The 23,870-nt window shown below is 42.3% G+C and overlaps 1 protein-coding gene across 2 annotated transcripts in view; it reads right to left on the bottom strand.

The window, feature by feature from the left end:
* Nucleotides 1-1,084: 1,084 nt before the first annotated feature.
* LOC147880510 (uncharacterized) overlaps nucleotides 1,085-23,870 on the bottom strand; it is a 53,505-nt gene continuing 30,719 nt past the window's right edge. Inside the window, exons 5-6 of one of the 2 annotated variants that reach the window (XR_015540591.1) lie at nucleotides 12,000-12,244; nucleotides 1,085-1,150 (exon numbers count right to left, since the gene is read on the bottom strand). Coding sequence is in view for 1 of the 2 variants with exons in the window: in XM_087371191.1 (XP_087227317.1) it covers nucleotides 12,095-12,244 (150 nt within the window). In the remaining variant the exon portion in view is untranslated. Of the gene's footprint in view, nucleotides 1,151-11,983; nucleotides 12,245-23,870 lie in introns of those variants that run through there. The other variant, XM_087371191.1, reaches the window with a different exon arrangement.

Raw genomic sequence — 23,870 nt, 5'->3', positions numbered from 1 at the left:
TCCATATATTAGATCCACAATGGTGGGAATATCGTATAGAGACAGATGTACAGATTATGAAGTCATGGCATGATGTTCTTGGTTATTTCTTTGAGGATAGGACAGAGTATGCCTCTGCTATTTTAAGGAACTCTCTACTTTTCAAAATAGAGATGGATTGTTTGCCTATCCAAGAATCAAAGAATTAGCCAAAGATATGCCATCATGGAGATGGTGGGAAGAGTGTGGAGCATCCATGCCTCATTTGCAAGCCTTGGCCATGAAGGTCTTGTCACAACCTTGTAGCAACTCCTCTAGTGAACGAAACTGGAGTAACTATAAGTTTGTGCATTCTGTCACAAGGAACCACTTGACATCAAAGAGATCAGAGAAGCTTGTATACCTCTATGCGAATGGTAGGGTGGTGGACTATGTGAAAGGGGTGTGCGCAGTGATGGTGATATGCCAAAGTGGGTACACACAGGTCTTCTAGGTCCCTTGCATGATGCCCCTGTACTTACACACCCTGAACCAAATTCTAGCAACTCAAAAGAAGAGGTGTTGTTGTAATGTATGTCAGTGTGTCTGATTAATGTTGCAATTGGAGGGAAAATGCAAATGAGACATTGCAATTCACACTTCTTTTTTGTCATCAAATGAAATGTTTCAATTCTTTTAAAATGCAATTATTCTAAAATGTAATTTTTCTACATCATCGTTAGCAATTCTTATTTGTAATATGCAATGGCTATTGCCTTTCCGACAACCCCTTTGTCCTTCATGCTTTTTCTTCAAGTAAAAATATGCGACACCTTCCATTCAGATGTCTAGAGTGCAATCTTCTCCTAAGGCAAAACTGTTCCAGTGCCATTGTTCATCTTTGCATATATTTCCCATTGACCTATAGGATCTCCCAAAACTCAAGAGAAATATTAATCAACTATCAATTTAACATCCAACCATGACATTCGGCCACGTCTGGGCCAACTCATGTACAGAAAGTCAAATACTCAAGTTAGCATTTGATCGTGTAAATATTTTAAGGTCGCATGGGCCCGAATTTCTTCGTCACTCAATCCTATCTAAGTGTTTGATCATTAACTTACGGACAAGCATTAGAACCTCAATCTTCAACTGCTCTTGTGTTGCCATCAAGGATGGATGTAGTGATCTAGTGCATGCCACAATCATTTTGTAAGTGCTCATACTACTTTAAAATAAAGAACACACCACTTACACATGCAAATTTGCAATGCTAACGTAAATTAAACCACTCACAAGTGACATGCAACACAATTGATAGTCATGTTCCAAAATAACTTTCGCAAAAGTTTCGATGCTTAGAATAATACACTACTAAATACGTTTTGCTTTCTAAGGCAATGGAATATTATGTCGAGTAATTTGCAACTCACTATATAATCCACTACTATAGCAACTCACTACATAATCTACTATTATAGAGCAAAATTTGTAGAGTCGTCTCTGTCTCTGTCTCTCTCTCTCTCTCTTTGTCTCCCTCTCTCTCTTTCCCTCTCTCTTTTACCCTCTCTCTTTTACCCTCCCTCCCTCCCTCCCTCTCTCTCTCTCTCTCTCTCTCTCTCTCTCTCTCTCTAATATCCTACAGTCAACTAGGGCGAGGTGATTCCGACCAACCGAGGTGGGCCATCACCTGGTCTCTGACTGGCTACTGACACCAAAGCCTAAAGAAAATAAAATCACCCAAAGATGAAACAAAACAGACAAGTGGAAGAAAGTGACAGCTGTTGCAGGCACGGTGGTGGTGGCGGGGACGGTGTCTTTTTATAAGATTTTGCAGCAACAACGCGCGGTACCTCTCCCGATCGCCTAGTGTCTCAATGGCTACAATTGTTGATGCTTGCGAATCGGACAGCCCTTATGGCACACCTGCCACTCTGTACAACACCGCACGGTATGGGTACATCACCCAACGGTGTCTCATGGCCCTCTTTAAAAAACCATGCGGTATGGGTGTGACACCGTGCAAGGTCTCTCTTACCAATCGGTATGGTACTATACAACGTGGTGTGTGAAGTCACATACCACATGGTATTATGACAAATCACGCGGTATGTTCTTGGCCGACAATCGGTGGAAAAAATCAATAACGTTTAGGATGTTAGGCCGCATTTTTTAATTTAAAAAATACATATTTTATTTTTAAAAAATATACTTTTTAAATCCCCGACGATCATGGTCGGAATAATAACCACCACCATGTGCATTGAAACCATGATGCTGGTTGAAAACCATCGTGACGTATGAAGATGAGTGAATGAACACTCAAGTGGTGTACAGTAGCAAACATAATGCACAAACTAGTAAACCAAATATGCAAAACACACATGTACTAATTGAAATGTCTGTCTATGTTATATACACGGCTTGTAGCCACTTAGAACTGAACACTCACTCTTGTCGCCTCGACTTAAGACACAAAGAATCTATGAGCAATAGCAACCTTGACTCAATTTTGCTAGCCTCTACAGAAGAAGACTAGAATTGCTAAGGGAGAGCTTATACTCTATCCCTATGTAGTATGTACTAAGAATCTTGACTTGGACTGAGGCCCTCAATCTAATCACCTTCTAAGTTTGTCCCTGCTGTGAATCAGCTAGGACTACTCTCATTGATTAGTCCATCAATGCTCATGACCTTTCACCTTTCCTAGAACGATGGTTGTCTATTGGTGGATGAGTAGCAGAGCTATACTTCAAATTTATGTCGAGGAACCCTAACATGATGATTGTATAGAGAAGTGCTCAACATTGCAATATGTCAAGAAACTCAAAGAAAGGAATATTAGTTGCTACCAAACAAACATAGACTTTGACCTAGCTTGGCAACCGTTGAATGATTGAGCTGTGGTCATCCTAGAGCATTGCTTCATGGAGATAGATGCCCATGTATCCTAGGTGCATATCTTGCATGTCAGCCACTTGGATCCTTATTGTTTGTTGCAAGGGCAAGTACACTCCGTGTTCTCTATGGGAGCCAGTGACTTGTCCAAAGGGAGATTCTCAGTGGCACCACACTAAATGCATTCATGGCAAATGCCCAAAGTGTGGTGTGAAGCCATTCGTCTTCCCAAATGAATAAAAGGAATATAACATTGTCGTCGTAAAATCGAGGAGATTTGAAATGGTTGATGTTGAAAGGTTAGACGAGAGGAGATGCCCACAAGAGCTTATCGACCACATAGTACAATACATCACAATCTTGTAGCACGCTCGCAAGACAAGCAAGATTTTGCTAAAAACTACTCTTTTAAGAACAAGATGAAATGCAAAGTGCACACTAGTACAACAACTAGATATCAATTTTGGTGGTGCATATCACCTAGAGCCATATGCTAGATTCTATGACTGATACTAGTCTGCCAATAGACTCCAAGTAGTTCAGGAAAATGTAGTGCACATATCATTTCTACATTTTGAATAACAAGGAACATGACATCTTGTTTGTTTAGCATTCTTTTCCATTGCACTATGATTGGTTAATCAAAGACGATTCCCAAGTACAAGAAACAATAAAACAACATTGGGTTTGCTCAAATGATGCTTCCTCTCAATTTAAATCCCTCATTGGTCTAAAATTAAATGGAATTTATTTGGATCCAACCATGGCAAGGGGTAACAAGACGGATGTGGCATCATTATTAAGTGACTCTTTGTGGACATCAGGTAACATGCCCTTAAGATAGATTGCAGAATGCCCACGATGTAGCAACATGGCTTGCATCTAGCCTCTCTATCATAGGGCATAGTTGACATACTCTAAACAGAGACTCAACAATTTAGTGTGTAGAGTGTTCATGAGGGAGAAAGTGGATGAAGTAGAAAGGAGTAACAGAGTTTTGCATGAGGTAGAAAGTGGATGAGTAAAAAGGAGTAATAGACATGACTGTGACATCATTGAAGAGACATAAAGCTTGCACAACCTTATGGGTCTTTTCGAACAACTACCTCTATCTCAAAACACAACAGTGTTCCTATTTTTGTAGTACATGCATCATGGGAGATTATGAGAGCTTTAAGGACATTGTGGCTATAAAAAAATGGGAGCTATGCCATATTTTCAAACACCATCTTTGTCTGAGAGCATGACAACTTTTGTGCTATTGCACTGCATGCATAATAGGAACTATGAAGCAATGGGAGCTATGCCATATTTTCCCTCTACATGATGACTCTATCAAAGAGACAAACAATGAACCACAGTTTTGGGAGGGATTTAATGACCTCATTGATGAATTGAAAGAGGAGAATAACTTTGCAGTTTCACTACCTCTGAGGAAAACAAGGAAGATGACCCAAACTTTGTGTTGCAGTGTACTAAACCCAAACATAAGGTGAAGGAGGCATCTCAAGGTCATTGAAGACTGACATATGAGACTCTATGAAGTAGTGGTTGAAGGTATTTGGAATGACAAGACATCCAAGAAAGGCCACAAATATAGACTCTTATATAAGAAGACACATACCTTTGTCTACTCTCATTTAGTTAGAGCTATTAAGTTTCAAATGCAAGTTGTACCTGACAGAAAGAAGGGAAAAAGGGTCTTCAAATTTGATGTATATAAACACGAGCATATCATGGGGTGTCTTACATGCATCAAGGACTAAGATAGCTATTTGTTAAATGACCAAAAGCCATCGGGCTAGATGCCATCTAATTTAGAAGAAGCTTGGAAACTAGTCATGCAAGTTACCCCATGCATCTTGTGTGAAAGTGCCATTAGAGTTCAATGTCCTAGGCTATAAGGAAGAATACTTTGTCCATCATCAAATCTCTACCCTCAAGTTGAACTTTTAACATCAAAGATAATATTAAAGTGAAAATGGACTCTAGTTAAGAGCTTGCCAGCTAAATTTTAGAATTCAAATTCCAAAATCCAAATAACAAGAAGGCTATCCTGCAGCAAGGCAAGTGGCCATCACCCAAATGAACATGAAATACAAAAGTGAAAAATTCAATGATAGATGAATCATAATAGGTATCATGATTGAAGTTTGATACATCATATGATAATTAAAATGAAAGTCTCAAGTCACATGTTAAGAGTGAGCTAAGGTGGGCTTTTCAACCTCACTTCTGTTGCTTCTTTTTTCCCCTTTTATCGGGCGGACATCCACAACTTGTCTTCCCTTGCTTTGCCCTCTTGCTGGGTAGGGATTCATACCTTGGCTCTCCACCAATTGCCAAAGTAGCTAACACTCTCCTTGATGGTTTCATGAGGCATGAACAACTAAATATCCACGTTATAGGCAATGGCATCCCATACAATCTACTTCTAAGCTATAGACTAATGTTGCCTCCACAAAAACCCCAAAGGAATATACATGCACAAGGTGAAAACCTCAAGGAGTCCACCTTGTGAAATGTAAGTATACCATGAGAGTTCAAAATAAGGGGTAGTTTTTTGTTCAAACTTATAAAAATATATTTACAATAACAGGGGTAATTTTATGCACTATTTTAAAATTAACAAGTAGGATGCATTTATTCCTTAATTTCCATAAGTTATGTTTTTAATAGTGTCTCATCTAGGATGAGGTGTAAGAGCACTCACAATTTACTCATGGGGGACTCAAAGCTTTTACGTGCAAACTACCTCCCAATTGCTTCACTCCGCACTAAACGAGGGCTTGTATTCGAGCTTTGAGAGTTTGTGGTTGACCATTTGATATAACACCCATTGGAGTTGCCCATTAGAGGTGCGGTAGTTGGTCTAATTTCTTGAGATTTTGAGCAGCAACATGGACATTAAAATCCATTTTGGGCATTTTTGGCATGTTGGATTAGTCCCAATCATAGGGTTTTTGGCACCATCACATAGAGTAGCATTGGAGAAACCCAACTTTTGATCTAGTAGAGGCTCAATTTGCAGCACCACAACATGTCCTTATCATGGGGATTTTGTGATAGTTGCATGGGGCATGCTGCAAGGTAGCTTTTCCTTTTACAACTATTTATCTGAGGGTTAGTGTGAGAGATGCACCTGGATTTGTGTCGAGCATCTCGGCTAGTTTCGGACAGCTTGGATGGTGGATATTCAAAAAGCAAGCTTCACAACATTTTGTTGCTGTCATTGCAGATGTCATGGTGTGGTCAGATTTACCTTCGATTTGATCCAAAAAGAAAAATTCCTTTTTACAGCAGTGAGACAACAGTTCAATCCAAGCTATTGTGGCAAAGATATGTTGGGATTTGTGTCATATAACGAATGCAACCATATTTGTCGAAGGGTCAAATGGCAACATTTGGTAGTTCCAATCATGGAGTTTTTCGGACAGTCATGCGAAGCATGCTGAGATGTACAATTTTTTCTTTTGATGGCTCTACAGTTTGAGGTTGTATGATTGAGATGTAGCTCGATATGTGTCGCATGCGAGCATTTCGGCTAGCCTTGGTGGGTCGGATGGTGGATTGCACAGCAACTTTCTTCATGTGTATTGGTGTGCATATCATTGTGGAGATCGCGGTAGTGTCAACTATTGGCTAAATTCAATCACTCATCTGTCAACTTGTGAAGGAAAATTTCCCCCTTTTTTGAGTTTTAACAAAGGGGGGATATAGTCTTTTGGTTTTGGCGAACCCCCAACCTATGCTTGGGAACCTGTCTTCGAAGAGGAGGAAGGAGAAAATGGAAGAAAGGGGGAAATAGTCTTGTGGTTTGATTTTTTATTTATTTTTAAAAACACACCCTCTCCACACCTAAGCTATCCCATGCCATCAACCCCTTAGCCTACCCGCTCCACACCTAAGCTATCCCATGCCATCAACCCCTTAGCCTACCCACTCCACACCTAAGCTATCCCAAGCCATCAACCCCTTAGCCTACCCGACTCTTCCATCCCTTCCTATTGGCTATTTTCCCCCGCACCCCTTCCTCACTCCCATCAACACTATCCCCTCACCTCCACCCCCCCAATCCTTGCTTGTAATTTCTCCCACCTCCCTCCCCCCACCATTGATCTTGAACCCACTTTATCTGTCATAGGTAAGGCAGTCCATGGCAAGCATGAGCAATTGATGTTTTTTTTCTAGGCTCAACTGGAAGGCACAATTGAGTCAATATACGGATAGTACGAGCTAGGTTACCATAGCAACCGATTTAACACTCTTAATGAATTGATGGACACTAAGGTAGAGGGTGAAGTTAGTGAGTAATCATTTGGTGAAGATCTTGGTGCTTCTACATACTATAACGTTTTACAATTGCTACATTGGACTCAAAGCTGAATGGCAATGTTTATGGATGAGATGACCCTTGTTTCAACTCAAGAATATAGATCAATAGTTTTTAAAGAACTATCCATCTATCTTCTATGTATCTATTCCTTATTTCACACTCAGAGAGTAGTGAGACGTGGTTCCCTTCTTCCTCTAAGTGCCATGTGGCACTAAAGGGGCTTGCTTTAGCACCCAAGTTTTGAATTTTGAATCTACCTATTCCTTATTTCTAAGATTCCACATGGCACGCAGAGGGCAAGACACGTGGTTCCATTCTCCTCTTAATGCCATGTGGTAGCTTGCTTTGGCACCCAAGTTTTGAATTTTCAATGGCATCAATGCCCTTCGCCGCTTTCAATGAAAGATCTTTCTTCTATTGCTTCCTCAATGATGGCTCCTATGCTCCATTTTTCTTGAATCATTTTGGGGCTTGGATTTAATACCTGCTCTTGCTCCTGATCCCCACCATGATAGCAGTTCAACCGCTGCAGCTGCCCTATGTCCATGACTCAGAATTGGGTAACGCCACCTATTTCACTACTTGTCTTGGAGGAAATAGAAGCACCAATGGCAAAGAAGTTTAGAAACGATCCTATGAGTGGGCCATCAGATGGGTCGTGACAAAATGTTGGGCCTGGAGCTGGAGGAGTAGTTCGGGACTAGTGCGCAGGAGGTGGGAGATCAGACAACAAAGAATAATGGAGCTGGTGGTGGCAACAAGAGGGAGGATGATTTAGAAATTACCAAAAATAGGTGGGAAACAACAGTTGTATATCACGTCAATTTTTTTCATGAAATTCACAATAGTTTTAGACCATATTTGCAACTAGAATGTGATGCGATTCAAGCTTTACTATTTGTGAGCTTCAAGCCAAGGCTTGTGGGGACATCTTTGAGACTGCAAGCTAGCAAGAAGCTCGCTAGCGCGAGAAGGCACCTCAAACACTAGCATTGAGGTGATGAGACTCAAGTTTTTCAATTGCATTGTGTGCATTACATATAGTAAGCGCTTTTGTGAAGCAGCATTTTGTGTTCATAATGATGGTGACCTCTGGGCATTCACTTATTTTAGTGCAGAGACCAGACGATGATCTACATCAATGTCTCATTACTTGATTGGTGCACCCCCTTCTAGATCAAATCTCTCTAAAGCTGTCAAGAAAAATCTGGCTAGAATGTTAAAATAGAAGATAGCTCAAGAAAGCATCACATAGAGAGGATATTCCAATAAAGAGGTCATATGGTCTGTATTAAATAAGGAGAGACATAAGAAAATTATGATTGAAGCCATGGGCCTATTAGGAATGCTACCAATAGAAGCTTTGGCAATGATCTTGTCAACTGATTTGCTTTCAATGACACTACGTATTCAACAATTCATGTTTTTGGGTGTTGCCGTAGCGATTGTTTTGGGATTGGGTTCAAAATTTAGGACTAAATAGGGGTCGTCTCCAAATGGATGCACCTATAGAATGAAGAGTGCAGGTCTTCATTTTCTTTTCTCAATGTTATGCAAGGACGAGGGTAGAGGAGAGTAAGTAGAGATTTGGTGGAGGGGAAAGTAAAAGTAAGGGTTTGGGAAATAGAATCTAAATATTACTTCTTTAGGAGTGCCAATGCCTATTGATTTTGGGAAGTAGAAGATGACATCCTAGTGAATGAAGCATGAGTGGGGAGTGGGATTACAATTGAAATGGATTTGAAACGAAGCTGGGAGTGCAAATTTATGTTGATGGAAGGGGATAGGGGGAGGGAAGATGGTGCGGTAGATCTGAGCAGATCACTGTGCCTGCTAGACCTCCTTTGTTGGAATCACGTGCGCCTATAGCAGGCTTTAATTAATGTTTGAAAAGGAGGGCAGCAGCCCTTTATAGAAGGCAGGCTACCTTGCCCTACCTTGTCCTAATGTGTGAAAAGTGGTTTCGCAAGAGGGAAGGGGCACACGAGAAGAGGGGGGGGTGATTTTTTTGTTCATGTGCATATCAATTTATTGGGAATTACATGGAAATGATGGCACTTTATATGGTTTCCCCACTACTTGTAGTAATTTGGGCTACGGTTAAATGGAACTGAGGATAATTATTTATGGGTCTCCCTTCCACGGATTTTCAAAAATGGTATGCACCAGGCAAGTTCGAAAGTAAGACCCATGTTATGAAGCAATGCTAGTTCATGCAATGCAAAGTTGCCATTGAGTGGCATTATGCTCATGATGACGATAGCAAGGTTATCCTATTGAATGAGGACAAAAAGACGTCACTCTGTACTAGAGTCATCGAATTGGAAGACAATGTGTACTATTAAGCATTTGTTACTCCCTTCTCTCTGTCTCCCATATCAAGATTCCATTCAAGAAGTGGTAGTTCCACACTTGATTGCAATGATTCCACAAGTTCAATTTTCACCTTTAAAGTCAAAATTTCAGGCTTCAATCACAGTCCATCCCAAGAAAAGGAAAAAAAAAGTTTCGGCTGGTATTCCCTAGCATGTACTACCACAGCTCCCATCAAGCATACCTAGAATTGGAATTGTTTTCTTCTTAATTGGAATTGCATTTAAAGCCTAAAGGAATAGTCCATCCACGAAGCTACCACATCCATGCATAACATTTTGAGTCAGAACAATCAATTTAGAGCATCCACAAAGCTACCACATGCACGCATTCACGCATGACTTTTCAAGTCAGGACAGTCAATTTAAAGCCTGAAGGACATAGTAGCCACCCACGGGCTGCTATGTGCTTTCTGCATCTAGACAGTCATCCCACCATTTCCCAATTGCGCCTCCAAAAGTAAATGCCTTCACGAGTGCACGGCAGGATTTGAACCCACAACCACGTGGTCCTGGGACCACCCTTGGAGGCCCAACCACTAGGCCAACAAGCTGATCGTGTAATATAAGGCTGACATATTAGATATATCTTCAAATCTTTTTCAACCCTTTTAACTCCTCCCTCTTTATGTCCTGTAAAACCACCTTTCGCTTACCTAAACCGCCTAAGCCTCGATTATGACCCCTCCACATAGGCTAAGATTTTCATAATCCTCCCCTAATCCATTCCTTACGAGGCCCTTTTCAGACCCATTTCTCCCCTACTTTCCTTTTGCTGTTGCTTCATGAGGGTAGCCGAAACGGTTACCCTTGCAAGTTCCCGTTTAGCTTGAGTCGACCCATCTAGACGTCTCTCCAATTACAGATTGCATGCTCGCAATCTGTGCCTCAACAACTGGAGTGCTTCATGGGACTGTGCGTATAGTGGTGACCTCCTGTTAGAGCTGTGAGATGTCATGTCTGAGTCCTTGAATGAGATCAGCCTGGTCTCGAATAGCACGAGCCTGCTCCTGTATGAGACGTGCCTGCTCCTGGATGAAGTGGACCTACTCCTGTGCGAAGCATGTCAGCTCCATCTCGCGCTCTCGGATACTATGTACCTCCATCAGTAAGTTCTCCTAAGCCTTTGATGGATCAACTCGTCCATGTCCTAGCTGAAACTCGAAGGACTGTGGCATGAAAGTGTGAGAGTGATGCTAGAGGCTGGATGGTGACTAGGTGAGCTGGAGATGATAGTGGCCTGGATGAGGCAATCCCAGCAAGGTGTGGGAACGTAGGCTAACTGAGAGGCAGAGGGGAGAGAAAGGTCGAGGCGTAATGCGGAGCAATGTATGACCCCTCCAAAGTAGGTGTCATAATCGGTGAGAAAACTGTAGGGGGAGAGGAAGGGAGGGATGGAAGAGATGAGATCAGTGACAACCCGTCTATCCCTGGCGAGAGTGAAGCAACCAATGTCATGGGTATGGGTATGTCGCTGGCAGTAGCTGTAGCTGGGGGTGTAGAGGCTGTATGTAGCTGGAACTGAAGCTGAAACTGAGGTTGAAGCTGAAGCTGAAGATGAGGATGTAGCAAGGGCTGAGACTGAAACTGAAGCGGGGACTGAGGCTGAGGTGGACTCCGCCTTTGCTTTGCTGTCAACTCCGAGTCCTTCAATTGTAGCGCATGTTCACATCCTCAAGTCTCAGTTGTGTTTGTTGCTCTTTTTTTTGTCTTTCTTGGCTTTATCCGTATCTTTTTCACCTTTCCCCATTTCTTTGGACTGATCTCTGTAACCTTGGTGTAGGTCTTAGTGCAAGTGCAAGAGCGGGAGCATGACCGCCCCCCCCCCCCCCCTGGCGGGAGGCACACCCAAACCTGGGGCCAGAAATCAATGAGGCAAGAGGCTAGGAGGGGTGGGGGAGTTTGAGACAAGAGGCTAGGGGAGAGACTGGGGGGGGGGGGGGTAGGTTAGAGACTAGAGTTAGGGGGCCTCGTGGAGCGGGCGGTGGTCAGCCAACGGGGAGGAGAGCCAGCACAGGAAGGGGCAGAACAGCAGGGCTAAGGCGGAGGCTATGACGGAGGTTGTGGCAGGGGAAGCGGGGCAGTGGCAGCAGGCCACGCGGGGCTGGAGCATGCGGGCAGGGTAGCAGAAGAGTAGAGGGGGCGGGGTAGCAGCAGAGTAGAGGGGCGGAGCGTCAGCCAGGCCCTCCGGGCTGCAGGGCGGAGCTGCAGCGGGCAAAGGAGGAGCTGCAGCGAGCGGGGGAGAAGCAGAGGGCGGTGGAGCTGCGCAGAGCAGCAGAGCGGGGAGCTGCAGGCGGGCGCAGGTGGAGCAGCAGGAGCAGGGAGCACAGAGAGAGAGAGAGAGAGAGAGAGCAAAGTGACATCATTGTACCATGTAGTCAAACACACATCTTAACAAAATCTTGACGTAGGGCTCGAAAACATATATATACCTTTGTAAGACTCGAAAACATAGCCAGAAATCTTCACCTACTTTCAAGATTCAGCCTGGAAATGTGTTAGCTATACAGCACAATCCACAGGCATTTTATGCCTCATGCAGCTCAGCATTCTCTAACAAAGCACCATCTGACAGCTGAATTTGCCACATGCTGTCATGGATCTGACTCAATGAGCACATTCCTGGGTTTTGAAACCTTGTAAGCCTTTCAGGTAAATCTCTCCTTTGCTCATGAAGCTGGAGCAAAACATGCATAGAAAGCAGACTATGAGTAATATATCAAGAAAATACTCTCTCTCTCTCTCTCCCCCCAACTTGACATCAGCTTGAGCAGTTTGAGAGGTGCAAACACAATCAATCTATAGTGTGGACATTAACATATACAAGATTTCAAATCTTGCAGTGATGAGCAGGGAAGTGAATTAATAACAGCACCAGGCATTCCTATGTCAAGAAATGTAATCAAAGATGCAACAGTAGACTCAGCAAATACAAAGAGAGATTTTACTATTGAATTCCGTTAGCTCCAACGTTAATCTTTTCTGGCTCAAAAAAACAGCAGGGTACCGGTTTTTTTTTCCTTTTTTCTTTTTTCTTTTTTGCGGTGCTATTTCCACAGGTGGGGAGCACCTTTTTTGCCTACAGGATCACACAAAGCACTCCATGAAGGCCATGGAAGATGCACATAAAAAGCTGCCTCCACCAGATGACAAGAGCAAGCGTGGGAATTCAGCATGATGCTGAAAGAACACTTGGGGATATGCTGGACAGAATGGACCCATGAAAAAGAGATTGATGGTAAAGAATGGCGGAATCCATCATTAAATCCAAGAATAAAACAAGCTTATGAAAAGCTCAATCATGGTTGGTAGACCTAGGCCTGGTATAGCCTTGTAGGACTAGGACTGTTAGTTCTAGTTAGATTTCAGTTCTTTTGGGACACTTAGTCCAGTTAGTCGACGTATGACTTTTAGGACTGTTAGTCCTAGCCCTGTGAATTCATGGTACTTTCATTTCATACTATTTCATGCTATCTACGTACGTTTGGCTTCGGCTGTGGTCTCCAGCCTCACTGCTTCCTAACAATGGTCACAGGTAGCAAGAGGGGACAAAAACTTTCAATGCCATCCCAGAGACATTCGAAGACAATACCAGAAGGAAGAACAAGGGACGAAAGAGGATGCAGTCAGCCCAATTGAAACAGCCAGGCAATTTATGACGAAGCTGAGAATGAAAAGGCTTGGAGGGTCAGTAAGGACGACATAAGGGGAGAAATCTCTAATCATCAAATTCAAGGATGCTATTACAAAGCAGCAGTTAATGACAAAGAGAACAAATTTGAAAGGCGCCCCTGCTTATAGCGATGAGGATCACACACAAATACCAACACTGACGTGCAAGAAGCAAGAGTTTCTTGCCCAAGATGAGCAAGATCCCCTCAACATCTGTAGTGGTAATTCCAATGAAGTTTGGATGAAAGAAACCGGCCTTCAGTAAATTCAAGGGCAGTAAAACTAACAAGTAACCAGTCAACACTGTTACATTAACAATTCAGTAAAAGCATTACCAGCAGACTGGGAGCTAGAGTGCCCCTGCACCAAGACAAAGACACAGATTGGCCCCCAACCTTGGTGCCCCTTTTGGTGTTTCTTTAATTAAGTGAGAGGCCCAGAATTTCAGGCTACATAAAGGATACATTCTTTCTGAGATCTGGGGCATTCCACATCCCATTAGGCATCGACATACCCTGCATAGCCTTAACTGTTCACTGCTCTCACCAATCCTGGTAATAGGCCTCCATTCCTACTCCAGAAAGCTTGCACACAGTCCAGAACTGTCACTAGTAACCACGCTTGGCCACAAAATTCCCCATAGCTGTAACTAGTGCCCAAAAAGCTAACTATCTGCTCAAAGCAGAAAAAGAAAGCATACATAAGCTTTCTCCACTGTCCAGGACTGTCATTAACAATAGTCTCTCACCCTATTGACAACATACATCCTGAGACATCAACTTGATTTCCATAAGAGAACTGGCTTCACAACACAGCCAACAATAAGACAGTCATACAAGTGCCATCCCTCTGGCGTTAAAGGCATTACACAGCCCGTTAGGTATCCATAAACAATGTGTGTTCTTTGCTGAGAATGGCCCCAACCAAACATGGCAAATAGGCATCCATTTCAGTTCCAAAACATTAGCATTCAGCTTAGGACCGTTCCTAGCAACTAATACTTGGTCACACAGTCCCCCGTAGCTGCCTTGAGTGCCCTATTAGCCATTCACCTCTTTAATAAAGTCATCTCGAGCAACTCAATTGCAAATTACACAAAGGCTGAAATCACTTGCTCCACAGGTAATTCACAACCCGGAAGGCCTCCCAGCCCAAAACATAACCTTTACAATCCTCTGCTCTACACCATCATGGAAGAAGACATCCAAAAACTGTCCCGAGTACTTACATACGCCTCAGAACAGTTACTAGCAAGTCTTTCTGGATCACACAGTTCCTCTATCTGCCACGAGTACTCCCTTGAGACACTGATGCATTCAAGACAATGGATAATTGCAATCTTGACCAGCCAATTCCAAGACAATAGACTCAGCTCATACACAAGCTTATGCACTAAGTATACACCCAGAGAGATTTCTATCCATGTTGCTCGTACAACCTTGGCTCTCGTGCCTGTGCACACAGCCCAAGGCAACCTCCACGAGCAAGTCCTTCTAATCTCTACGTCCGGAAAGTCCGTACAGTCTGTACCGCAGCAGCCGTACATTCCAGCCCGTACACACAGCCCATCATAACGAGACCGTATGGTGGCCGTATTATAGATGGTTCACGTGAATTATCTCGTGTGTGTGTCCTCTCGTCTCCTGTCGGCGCCTCTTGCCTTCTGTGAATTTCTTCCAGGTGATTCCCAAGGGCAACCTTGCCAAATGCATCAAGGCATGGGGAAATGCCACGTCGCACTCACCACTCTTCATTTGCCCCATGCCCCCTCTAGTGGGACCTTTTTAAAGCCAAACCAATGGCCAACTTTTGGATCCTAAGGTTCTTTTCCCCCTTCTTGCTCCAAACCACAAAATTCACAGGGGTTCTAGTACATCAAGCAACCCATGCCCTCACTCCTTGTTTTCCCAGGGTCCTGCCCACATGCAGGCCAACATGCATGCGCTCACATTGCAACCACTGTCCGACATCATCAAGCTCATCAATCAAAGGGGTCTCTAATTGACAGTGCATCATTCATCTCCTCCAGCCCAGCATCAAGCTTTATGCATAACCCATCATCTGTGAAATCAAGAAAATATAGAGATGAAACAAAAGTTTCTTCAATTTCTTCTATAGCAACCATCTTCTCAAGCTCTATAGCAACTTCCTCGATTACTAAGTTTGTCTCAATGATCATATGATCAATGAGTATTCCCCATACCCTGTTGCTTTCAGAATATCACAATCTTCATAAAGTCCATGACAACATCTTCAACACACAAGTAGAAGGCTACAAATGCCTATACATGAAAACACCCCCTCAATTTGTCCAAAAGGCTTTCACCCTCCACCTAAACAAACATTGTGACCAAACCATGCGATTTAAAAAACTCTAGTTTTTCATCCTCCAATTTCCTACCATTGCAACAAGCCAAGCCACCTAAAGTACGCACCATATTACTATCACCATGAATGTCTAATGTCATGACAAGAGAAATGATTATTTAGTTAATTAATAGTCATTAGAACTTTATTATTGTTAGGTGCCCATTTGATGGTGCGGTTATATGTTTGTATTTATGATCGATCAAGAGGTGTAAATAGTACCGCCAAAACTATGTAACATTGGCCAATGATTAGTAATAAAGATGTGCACACACGTGTCTAGGTCCTAGGGGCAATAGGAAAGGGAAAGGGTGCATTAGAGTGCATTGAATGGTAGGTGCATGGGTCATAGGCTAAGGGTAGATGTAAATGGGAAGATGGAACTTGAGTGATCTCAAGGGACATTAATGAAAGGGTATCACCCTTTCATTGTGAATCTCACGTAGCATTCTTTCTACGACATTGCATTCATCCGTCATCTCTCTCCCACCTTGCATGTAGGTCGAAAAAGAAACAAGTACTCTCACGAGGGCGCTCTTCCCCATTGGAGGGCCAATCGGCATTCAAATTCTGCATGCATTGCACACATTTGCATTTTCGAAAAGTGTGGTTCTTCACATTTGGTATCAGAGCGGCGACGATCCACGAGCGGGACGAGAAGAGGGCGACAGTTGCGAACGACGGAAGTCGCAAGAGACGTTGGCGAAAAAGGATCACGACTGACCGATCTCGAGGTTCTGAGACAAGGGATTTTTCTGAAAAATTTTGGCCTTCAACGGCGAACAGCGAACGGGGTGTTCTCTTTTTGCCCCCCCCCCCCCCCAATGTGAATGTACCCTTAAACCGTGAGAAAAAGGGATTCCCGTTCTACCCAACCGGAAGTCGGATCGGAATAAGATTTTAAGGGAGTGATCCACCCATCAAGTACCCCCTATAACGGTATCTAGAGCTCCAATCCGCTTAAAACAAGTAGCCCAAACGGAGCGTACCAGTTTACAGCAGAAATACAAGAAGAAAAGCTTGAAAGAGAAGGGAAAGGAGGTCATTTTAAGTGTCTTCTCAACACAAACGAAGCGGGAGTCGGATAAGTACCACCACCTCTACAACACTTGAAGTTTGCTGTAAAATAAGCCTTCTTTTTTTTTGAAATTACAGCAAGACATTTTCTCTCTTGTATTACTAAAAGGAAAGAATGGAAGGGGAAGGGACATATAACAATGAACTTATTCCTTTTCCTCCATTACCCCAAGGAGAGAGAGAAAGAACACCTTCACCCCCTCTTGAAGAGGATGGATTAGGTGAGAGTTATACACATCTTGAGTATGATAACCCACAAATAGATTTACAGCAGTCTCTCCTTCAAGAACCTACTGATAGGGAGTTCTCCTTTCGTAATGAAAGAAGAAATGAGACCAGCCAAGAACAAGGTGATGAGTTCACGCCTTCAACTCAAAACCCAATACACATGGATTATAATCCAAGTGCAAGAGGAAGAGAGGAGACTCATGTTGATAAGCTGGTTTTCCAGCTTAGCAATATGATTGAGCAGTCCATTATGACAAGATTAGGGACTAAGAGGACTTTAAACTTCGGGAATGAAGAGTTGAGTAACCCTTCTAAGAGGTCCAAATTCCAACCGCGAGAGAGAATTGAGTTCCCCAAATATGATGGGGCAAGGGAGGCTGACAAAATCCTCAATTGGATTCGTCATTTTGAGCTATACTTTGCCCATCAAGACAAGACCGAGCAAGAGAAGCTTGCTCTTGCCACATTGCATCTGCAGAAGGATGCTCTAATGTGGTGGTCCTTGTCACAAACAGGAAAAGAGCCTATTCATGAATGGGCTAAATTTGTGGAGCAACTGAAAACCACTTTCATGCCACCAAGGCATGAAGAGAACCTAACCTTTCGTTGGGAGAGGTTTAGGCAGTTCGATAATGAGAGTAATGCAGATTTTACAGCCAGATTTTGGAAACTCTCTCTAGAGTTACTCGAAAAGAGTGAGGAAGATAGGAGAAAGAAGTATTTAGCAGCTTTAAGCCCAAAAGTAACGTACAAGGTTGAAATGTTTAACCCGACCACGCTTAAGGACCTCACTAAGCTGGCTGAAATAGCCGAGAGAAAATTGAATCCTCGTAAACCCTTCAATAAGGAGTATGGGTCATCATCTAAGACCAATAATATACCCACTTTTAGGAAACCAAACCGGTTTAAGAATAATAAAGGGAAGGGTAAAGCTCTTGTAAGGAATGTGAACAACCAATCACGTCCTGGATGGGTGCCATTTCCTTCTATGACTGACGAAGAGAAGAGGAAGTTGATTAAGGAAGGAAAATGTTTCGGTTGTAAGAAACATAAGCCAGGGCACGTATGGCATAAGTGTCCCGTTCTCTTGGCTAAGATTGCCAAGACGAATTCAGTAAAAGGGAAAGCCAAGGCATCCAAGCAGGAGGGTGAGGCTTCTACCTTGTCACCCTCGAAATCTACTGTGACTATTGAGCCAATAGTGAATGCTGTCCATTCAGCCAATACCTTTGGGCCTCATGATCTTTTTAAGGTGTATGGATTCGTGAATGGACAGAGAATAGTGGTTCTCCTAGATGATGGATGTAATTATGACTTAGTAAGTGATAGATTGGCAAAATTACTCCATCTTAAACAAGAACCTATAAAAAACATGTCGCTTTCAGGAGCTTTTAGGGGACACAATGAAGAAGACACATCCATAGTACGAAATATTCCTTTTCGTATACAAAAATATAGAGATCGAAGGGATTTTCTAGTAGCCCCTTTACAAGACGTTGACATGATACTAGGTAAACCATGGCGGTATGATTTTAACCCTACTATTCATCCTCATACTCATCATTGTTGCTTTGTACATAAGGATGAAAACATAAGGATTGTAGGGGATCGGGACGTGTATACAATTCCATTGATTACTCCTACCCAAGCGAAAAGATTGGTAAAAAGAGGGGTAGATTGTAATCTTGTGTATATACGGGATTCACGAGATCTTCGTATCTCAAAAGAAGATCGGAAGAGAAATGAGTTCCTTAGAGCTTATGAGGATCGATTTTCAAGAGATGACTCATTCGAATTGCCCATGGAGAGAGAAGATGATCATGCCATAGACTTAGAGCCAGGAGCTTCCCCTCCATGTAGAGCCCCATATAGGATGAACAGGATAGAAATGGAGGAGGTAGAAAAACAAATTGAAGATCTGTTGCAAAAAGGCCTGACCAAGCAGTTCTCCATTTGGAGCACCTGTATTATTGGTTAAGAAGAAGGATGAATCATATCGTATGTGTATAGATTACCGTGCTTTGAATAAACTTACGATTAAGAACCGGTACCCGATTCCAAGAGTGGATGATTTATTGGATATGCTTAAAGGTGCTAAAGTTTTTAGCAAATTGGATTTGAAATCTGGTTATCATCAACTTCGTATGAAAGCTGGGGATGAACATAAGACTGCTTTTCGCACTCTCACTGGACATTATGAGTTTTTGGTCATGCCTTTTGGCCTAACTAATGCTCCAGCCACTTTTAGTAGGCTGATGAGAAGGGTTTTGCGACCCTACTTGGGAAAATTTGTCATAGTTTTTTTTAATGACATTTTAGTGTTCAGCCAGAATGAGGAAGAGCATAAGGATCACCTTGCTAAGGTGATGGAGCTCCTAAGGAAGGATCGATTGTTCCTAAATACCAAGAAGAGTGAGTTTTTCAAGACAAAAATAGAGTATTTGGGACACATTGTGTCTGCTGAGGGAATTCGGGTTGACCCTAAAAAGGTCAAGGCCATAATTGAATGGCCAATACCCAAAAACATACATGAGCTGAGATCCTTCCTAGGGATGTGTAGTTATTATCGCAGATTCATTAAGAATTTTGCACGTCTTGCTTCCCCACTAACAGATTTGTTGAAGAAGCATTCCTTGTATGAGTAGGGAGAGGTTCACCAAGTAGCTTTTGAGGAGCTTAAGAGAACATTAGTGACTGCACCAGTGTTAACACTTCCGGACATGGACAAAGAGTTCTTTGTTGTATGTACGGATGCAAGTGGTACCTCGATTGGGGCAGTGTTGATGCAAGGAGGGCATCCCATTGCTTATGAGAGTAGAAAACTTCAAGGGGCTGAATTGAAATATATCACGTATGAGAAGGAGTTATTGGCAGTCATTCATGCTCTAAAGTTATGGAAGCATTATTTATATGGTTCTGCTTTCAAGATTAAGACTGACCATCAAAGTATCAAGCACTTGTTCTCTCAACCCATTGTCTCTTCAAGACAAATCAAGTGGGCTGAATATATTCAATCCTTTGGGCAACCAAATATCGAATATCAGCCACGAAAGGAGAATTTAGTAGCTGATGCTTTGAGTAGACGGCCCCAAGTTAATCACGTTTCTGTGATTAAGGAGAAATCATTAGGAGCAATGGTTGAAGCTTATCCTTTAGATGAGGACTTCGCTGACATTTATGGGAAGATTCAGCGTAATGAGGTTGGGGATTTAGAGGCTTATTCCATCGTGGATGGATACTTATTTTTGGGACGTGCCATATGTGTACCCAAAACATTTCGGTATCTAGTCATGAGTGAGTTACATGCGAGTCCATATTCTGGACATAGAGGCATTAGAGGGACCATTGACAATATTGAGAGATACTTCCATTGGCCTAAACTTTGCAAAGAAGTTTCGACCTTTGTTCAACAATGTGACGTATGTCAGCGAATCTGGCACAAGTAAGACTGCTGGTCTTTTGCAGCCTTTGCCTATTCCTTCGGAAAGGTGGAAACACATTACAATGGATTTTGTGTCTGGTTTCCCCAAGGTTGGTCAGTTTGAGCAGATTTTCACTGTTATAGATAGGCTGAGTAAACAAGCTCATTTTATTCCCTGTAAAAAAGAGTTGTCTGCTCCTGAAACAACAAGGTTATTCATTAGGGAAATCTTCAGGTTACATGGGTTACCAAAATCCATTGTATCCGATAATGATGGCCATTTCATTAGCAACTTTTGGACAGCTCTATTAGAGAATCTCAGAACCAAACTGAAATTTACTACAGCCTTCCATCCTCAAGGAGATGGACAAAGTGAGAATGCCAATCAAACCATAATTACTTTACTTCGAGCTTATGTCCATGACCAACCTAGAAGGTGGCCAGAGTTCTTACCCATGTTAGAGTTTGCTTATAATAACACTGTACATACTTCCACTAAGAAAGCCCCATTTGAAATCATCTATGGGCAATGTTTACCCACTCCAATAACACACTTGGGGGAGCGAATTTTTGCTGCTGACCAGTTTGCTGAGGATATGTCACAGGTTATTGAGCAGGTAAAAGAACATATTAAGAAGGCCCAGGCTCAATAATCCAAGGCAGCCAATAAAAAAAGAAAAGAAGTTTATTACAAGGAGGATGATTGGGTTTTATTAAAGATTGATAAAAGAAGAATCAAGTCAGTGAGAGGAAGTACCAAACATGTCAAGCTAGCACCGAAGTTTTATGGTCCATTTCAGATTTCAGCAGCTTTATATCCAGAAGAAGGATCCAGAGCGTATGAGCTGAAGTTACCAGCCCACTGGCGTATGAAGAACATCTTTCATGTGAGCAATTTGAAGAGATACCATGGCGATACTTCTGCGTTTTTGGATACTCAGCATCAAGAAGAACCCGAACTTGAAGATGGGACTGAAGTTCTTACTCCGGAACAGATCGTGTACCATAAAGAGAAGAGTACTCGTGGAAAGAAGAGATATATGTATTTACAGAAGTTTAAAAACCAGCCAGCTAGTGATGCACAATGGATGGAAGAAGAGTTCTTTACAGATTTTCCACAGATACTCGCAGATTACAAAGAGGCGATGCAATGGCAGAAGTAACAAGAGAAAGTGCACGTAAGAGGAAGAGACAAGCAATAATCCAGAAGAGGACTTATGCTCATTCAAGCAGGAGGGAGTGTCATGACAAGAGAAATGATTATTTAGTTAATTAATAGTCATTAGAACTTTATTATTGTTAGGCGCCAATTTGATGGTGCGGTTATATATTTGTATTTATGATCGATCAAGCAGTGTAAATAGTACCGCCAAAACTATGTAACATTGGCCAATGATTAGTAATAAAGATGTGCACACACGTGTCTAGGTCCTAGGGGCAATGATTAGTAATAAAGATGTGCACACACGTGTCTAGGTCCTAGGGGCAATAGGAAAGGGAAAGGGTGCATTAGAGTGCATTGAATGGTAGGTGCATGGGTCATAGGCTAAGGGTAGGTGTAAATGGGAAGATGGAACTTGAGTGATCTCAAGGGACATTAATGAAAGGGTATCACCCTTTCATTGTGAATCTCACGTAGCATTCTTTCTATGACATTGCATTCATCCGTCATCTCTCTCCCACCTTGCATGTAGGTCGAAAAAGAAACAAGTACTCTCACGAGGGTGCTCTTCCCCATTGGAGGGCCAATCGGCATTCAAATTCTGCATGCATTGCACACATTTGCATTTTCGAAAAGTGTGGTTCTTCACATCTAAGCTCACATATCCGCCATTGTCTTAAACTACCTCACATTCCACTTCAAAGTAATCTCATCCCTCCTAGTACAGATAGCTTTGTTTCCTGTACAATCTAAGTTCTGGAATAGGTGAGTGTTACGGTCTCATGTTTTAAGTATACAAAGGTTAGTGGTAGGTTGAATTAGTGTACTTTGGTATAGGAACCTAGCCCTAAGACCCATTTATATCTACACTTATTTTACTTTGATAGATGAACATTTTATAGGTCTGTTGAGTTCTGCAAGAGCAATGACTACTGCAAATACTCCAAAACAAAATGATGTCTCAAAAAGAAAGGATTGGATAATTTGTGAAAGTGTTCAATGTATGTTGCAAAGAAGTTGCTCTGGCAAAGAGCTATAAATACCATAGTATACCTGATTAATTGCTCACCAACCCGTGCACTCATAATATGACACTAGAGGAAGCATGGACAAGAGTCAAACCAACGGTGAGACATCTCTAAGTATTTGGTTCAATAACATACGCTCATATCTAGAAGAACAAAAGGAGCAAATTTTGCCAAGAGTCTAAAAAAAGATTGTGGACACGCAAAAGAGAAGAAAGCACACAAGCTATACAATTTGACAACAAAGAAAATGTTTTACAGTCGGGATGTTATTTTTGAAGAAACACCAAAAGAAAGTATATGGCATCGTCTTGATATGAAGAGCATTTCAAAGAAAATCCAACAAAGAAATAGAACGATTGGATGATCCAATTGAACAAATAGGGGAAAGCATTGAAGGAGATGTATGCATATCAGACAACATTCAATGTAAATCCAAGTCCATATCCTAACCTATGCATGCTAAAATTCATACAACTTGGTTGCTCCTTCCTCAGCTGCCTCCCTGCTAGTCTGTCACTAAGTTGTGAATACTCCAAAGTCAAAGTTCTAGTTGACCATTTATTTGACCATAATTAATAAGTCTTTCATTTATTTAATTATGTTCAAAAAAATTTATTTTATTGGTCAAAGTATTGATCTCAGTCAAAGATACTTAACCACGGTTGGGAAGACTTGGCGTATGCCAAGAGGGTTAACTGCGATTAACCAAAGAACCTCTGACCCCAGTCAAAAAGAGTTGACTTCGGTCAACTAGACTTGGCTTCGGCCAAAGCAGGTTGACTCCGGTCAACCTAGATCATTACCGACTCCGGTCGGAGAGTTCTAGCATTAATTAAGGCGCCTTCACCCCTGTTCAAAGTCCTTAATTACAGCTAGAAGGGTTGGCTTCGGTCAACCACAGTTAGTTATTTTTATGTACACATGTTTGCTTGGTGGGGACGCCCACAGAGACTAGGATTAGTCTAGAATTTATTTGCATGCAAAAGTGCTAACGATTAATGGGTGCCATGGCTATGTGCGCTTTCATTAATGGTTGCACGTTCTAAGAGGGGTTGATTGCCCGAGCGCTATGGAGCCCAGTGGGTAGCCAGGAGGTGACCATGTGACCCAGTGCTACGAAGGCCCAAGAATTTGCCCTTTGAGGCATGTAATTAGAGATAGTCTAGATTTCAGACAAGTGGCATGTTGCCAAGAAAGTTTGAGCTTGTGAGCTCTTTGTAAAAATGATTCACGTATGTTTTTCAAGCAAGCAGCCCATGAGCTGAACTTTGTACTCAGTTTTCATTGAATGAATTAGAACCTTAAAGGGGGGTCCAGCCCGACAAGTTGTCCTAGGCCCTAGTGCTCT

This window comes from Dipteris shenzhenensis, chromosome 32 (genome assembly GCF_047967505.1).
Source record: "Dipteris shenzhenensis isolate YYH24624 ecotype China chromosome 32, Dip_SZ_1.0, whole genome shotgun sequence".
Lineage (NCBI taxonomy): Eukaryota > Viridiplantae > Streptophyta > Polypodiopsida > Gleicheniales > Dipteridaceae > Dipteris > Dipteris shenzhenensis.
Note: the sequence above shows the minus strand (reverse complement) of the source record. Positions and strands in the feature narration are given on the sequence as shown.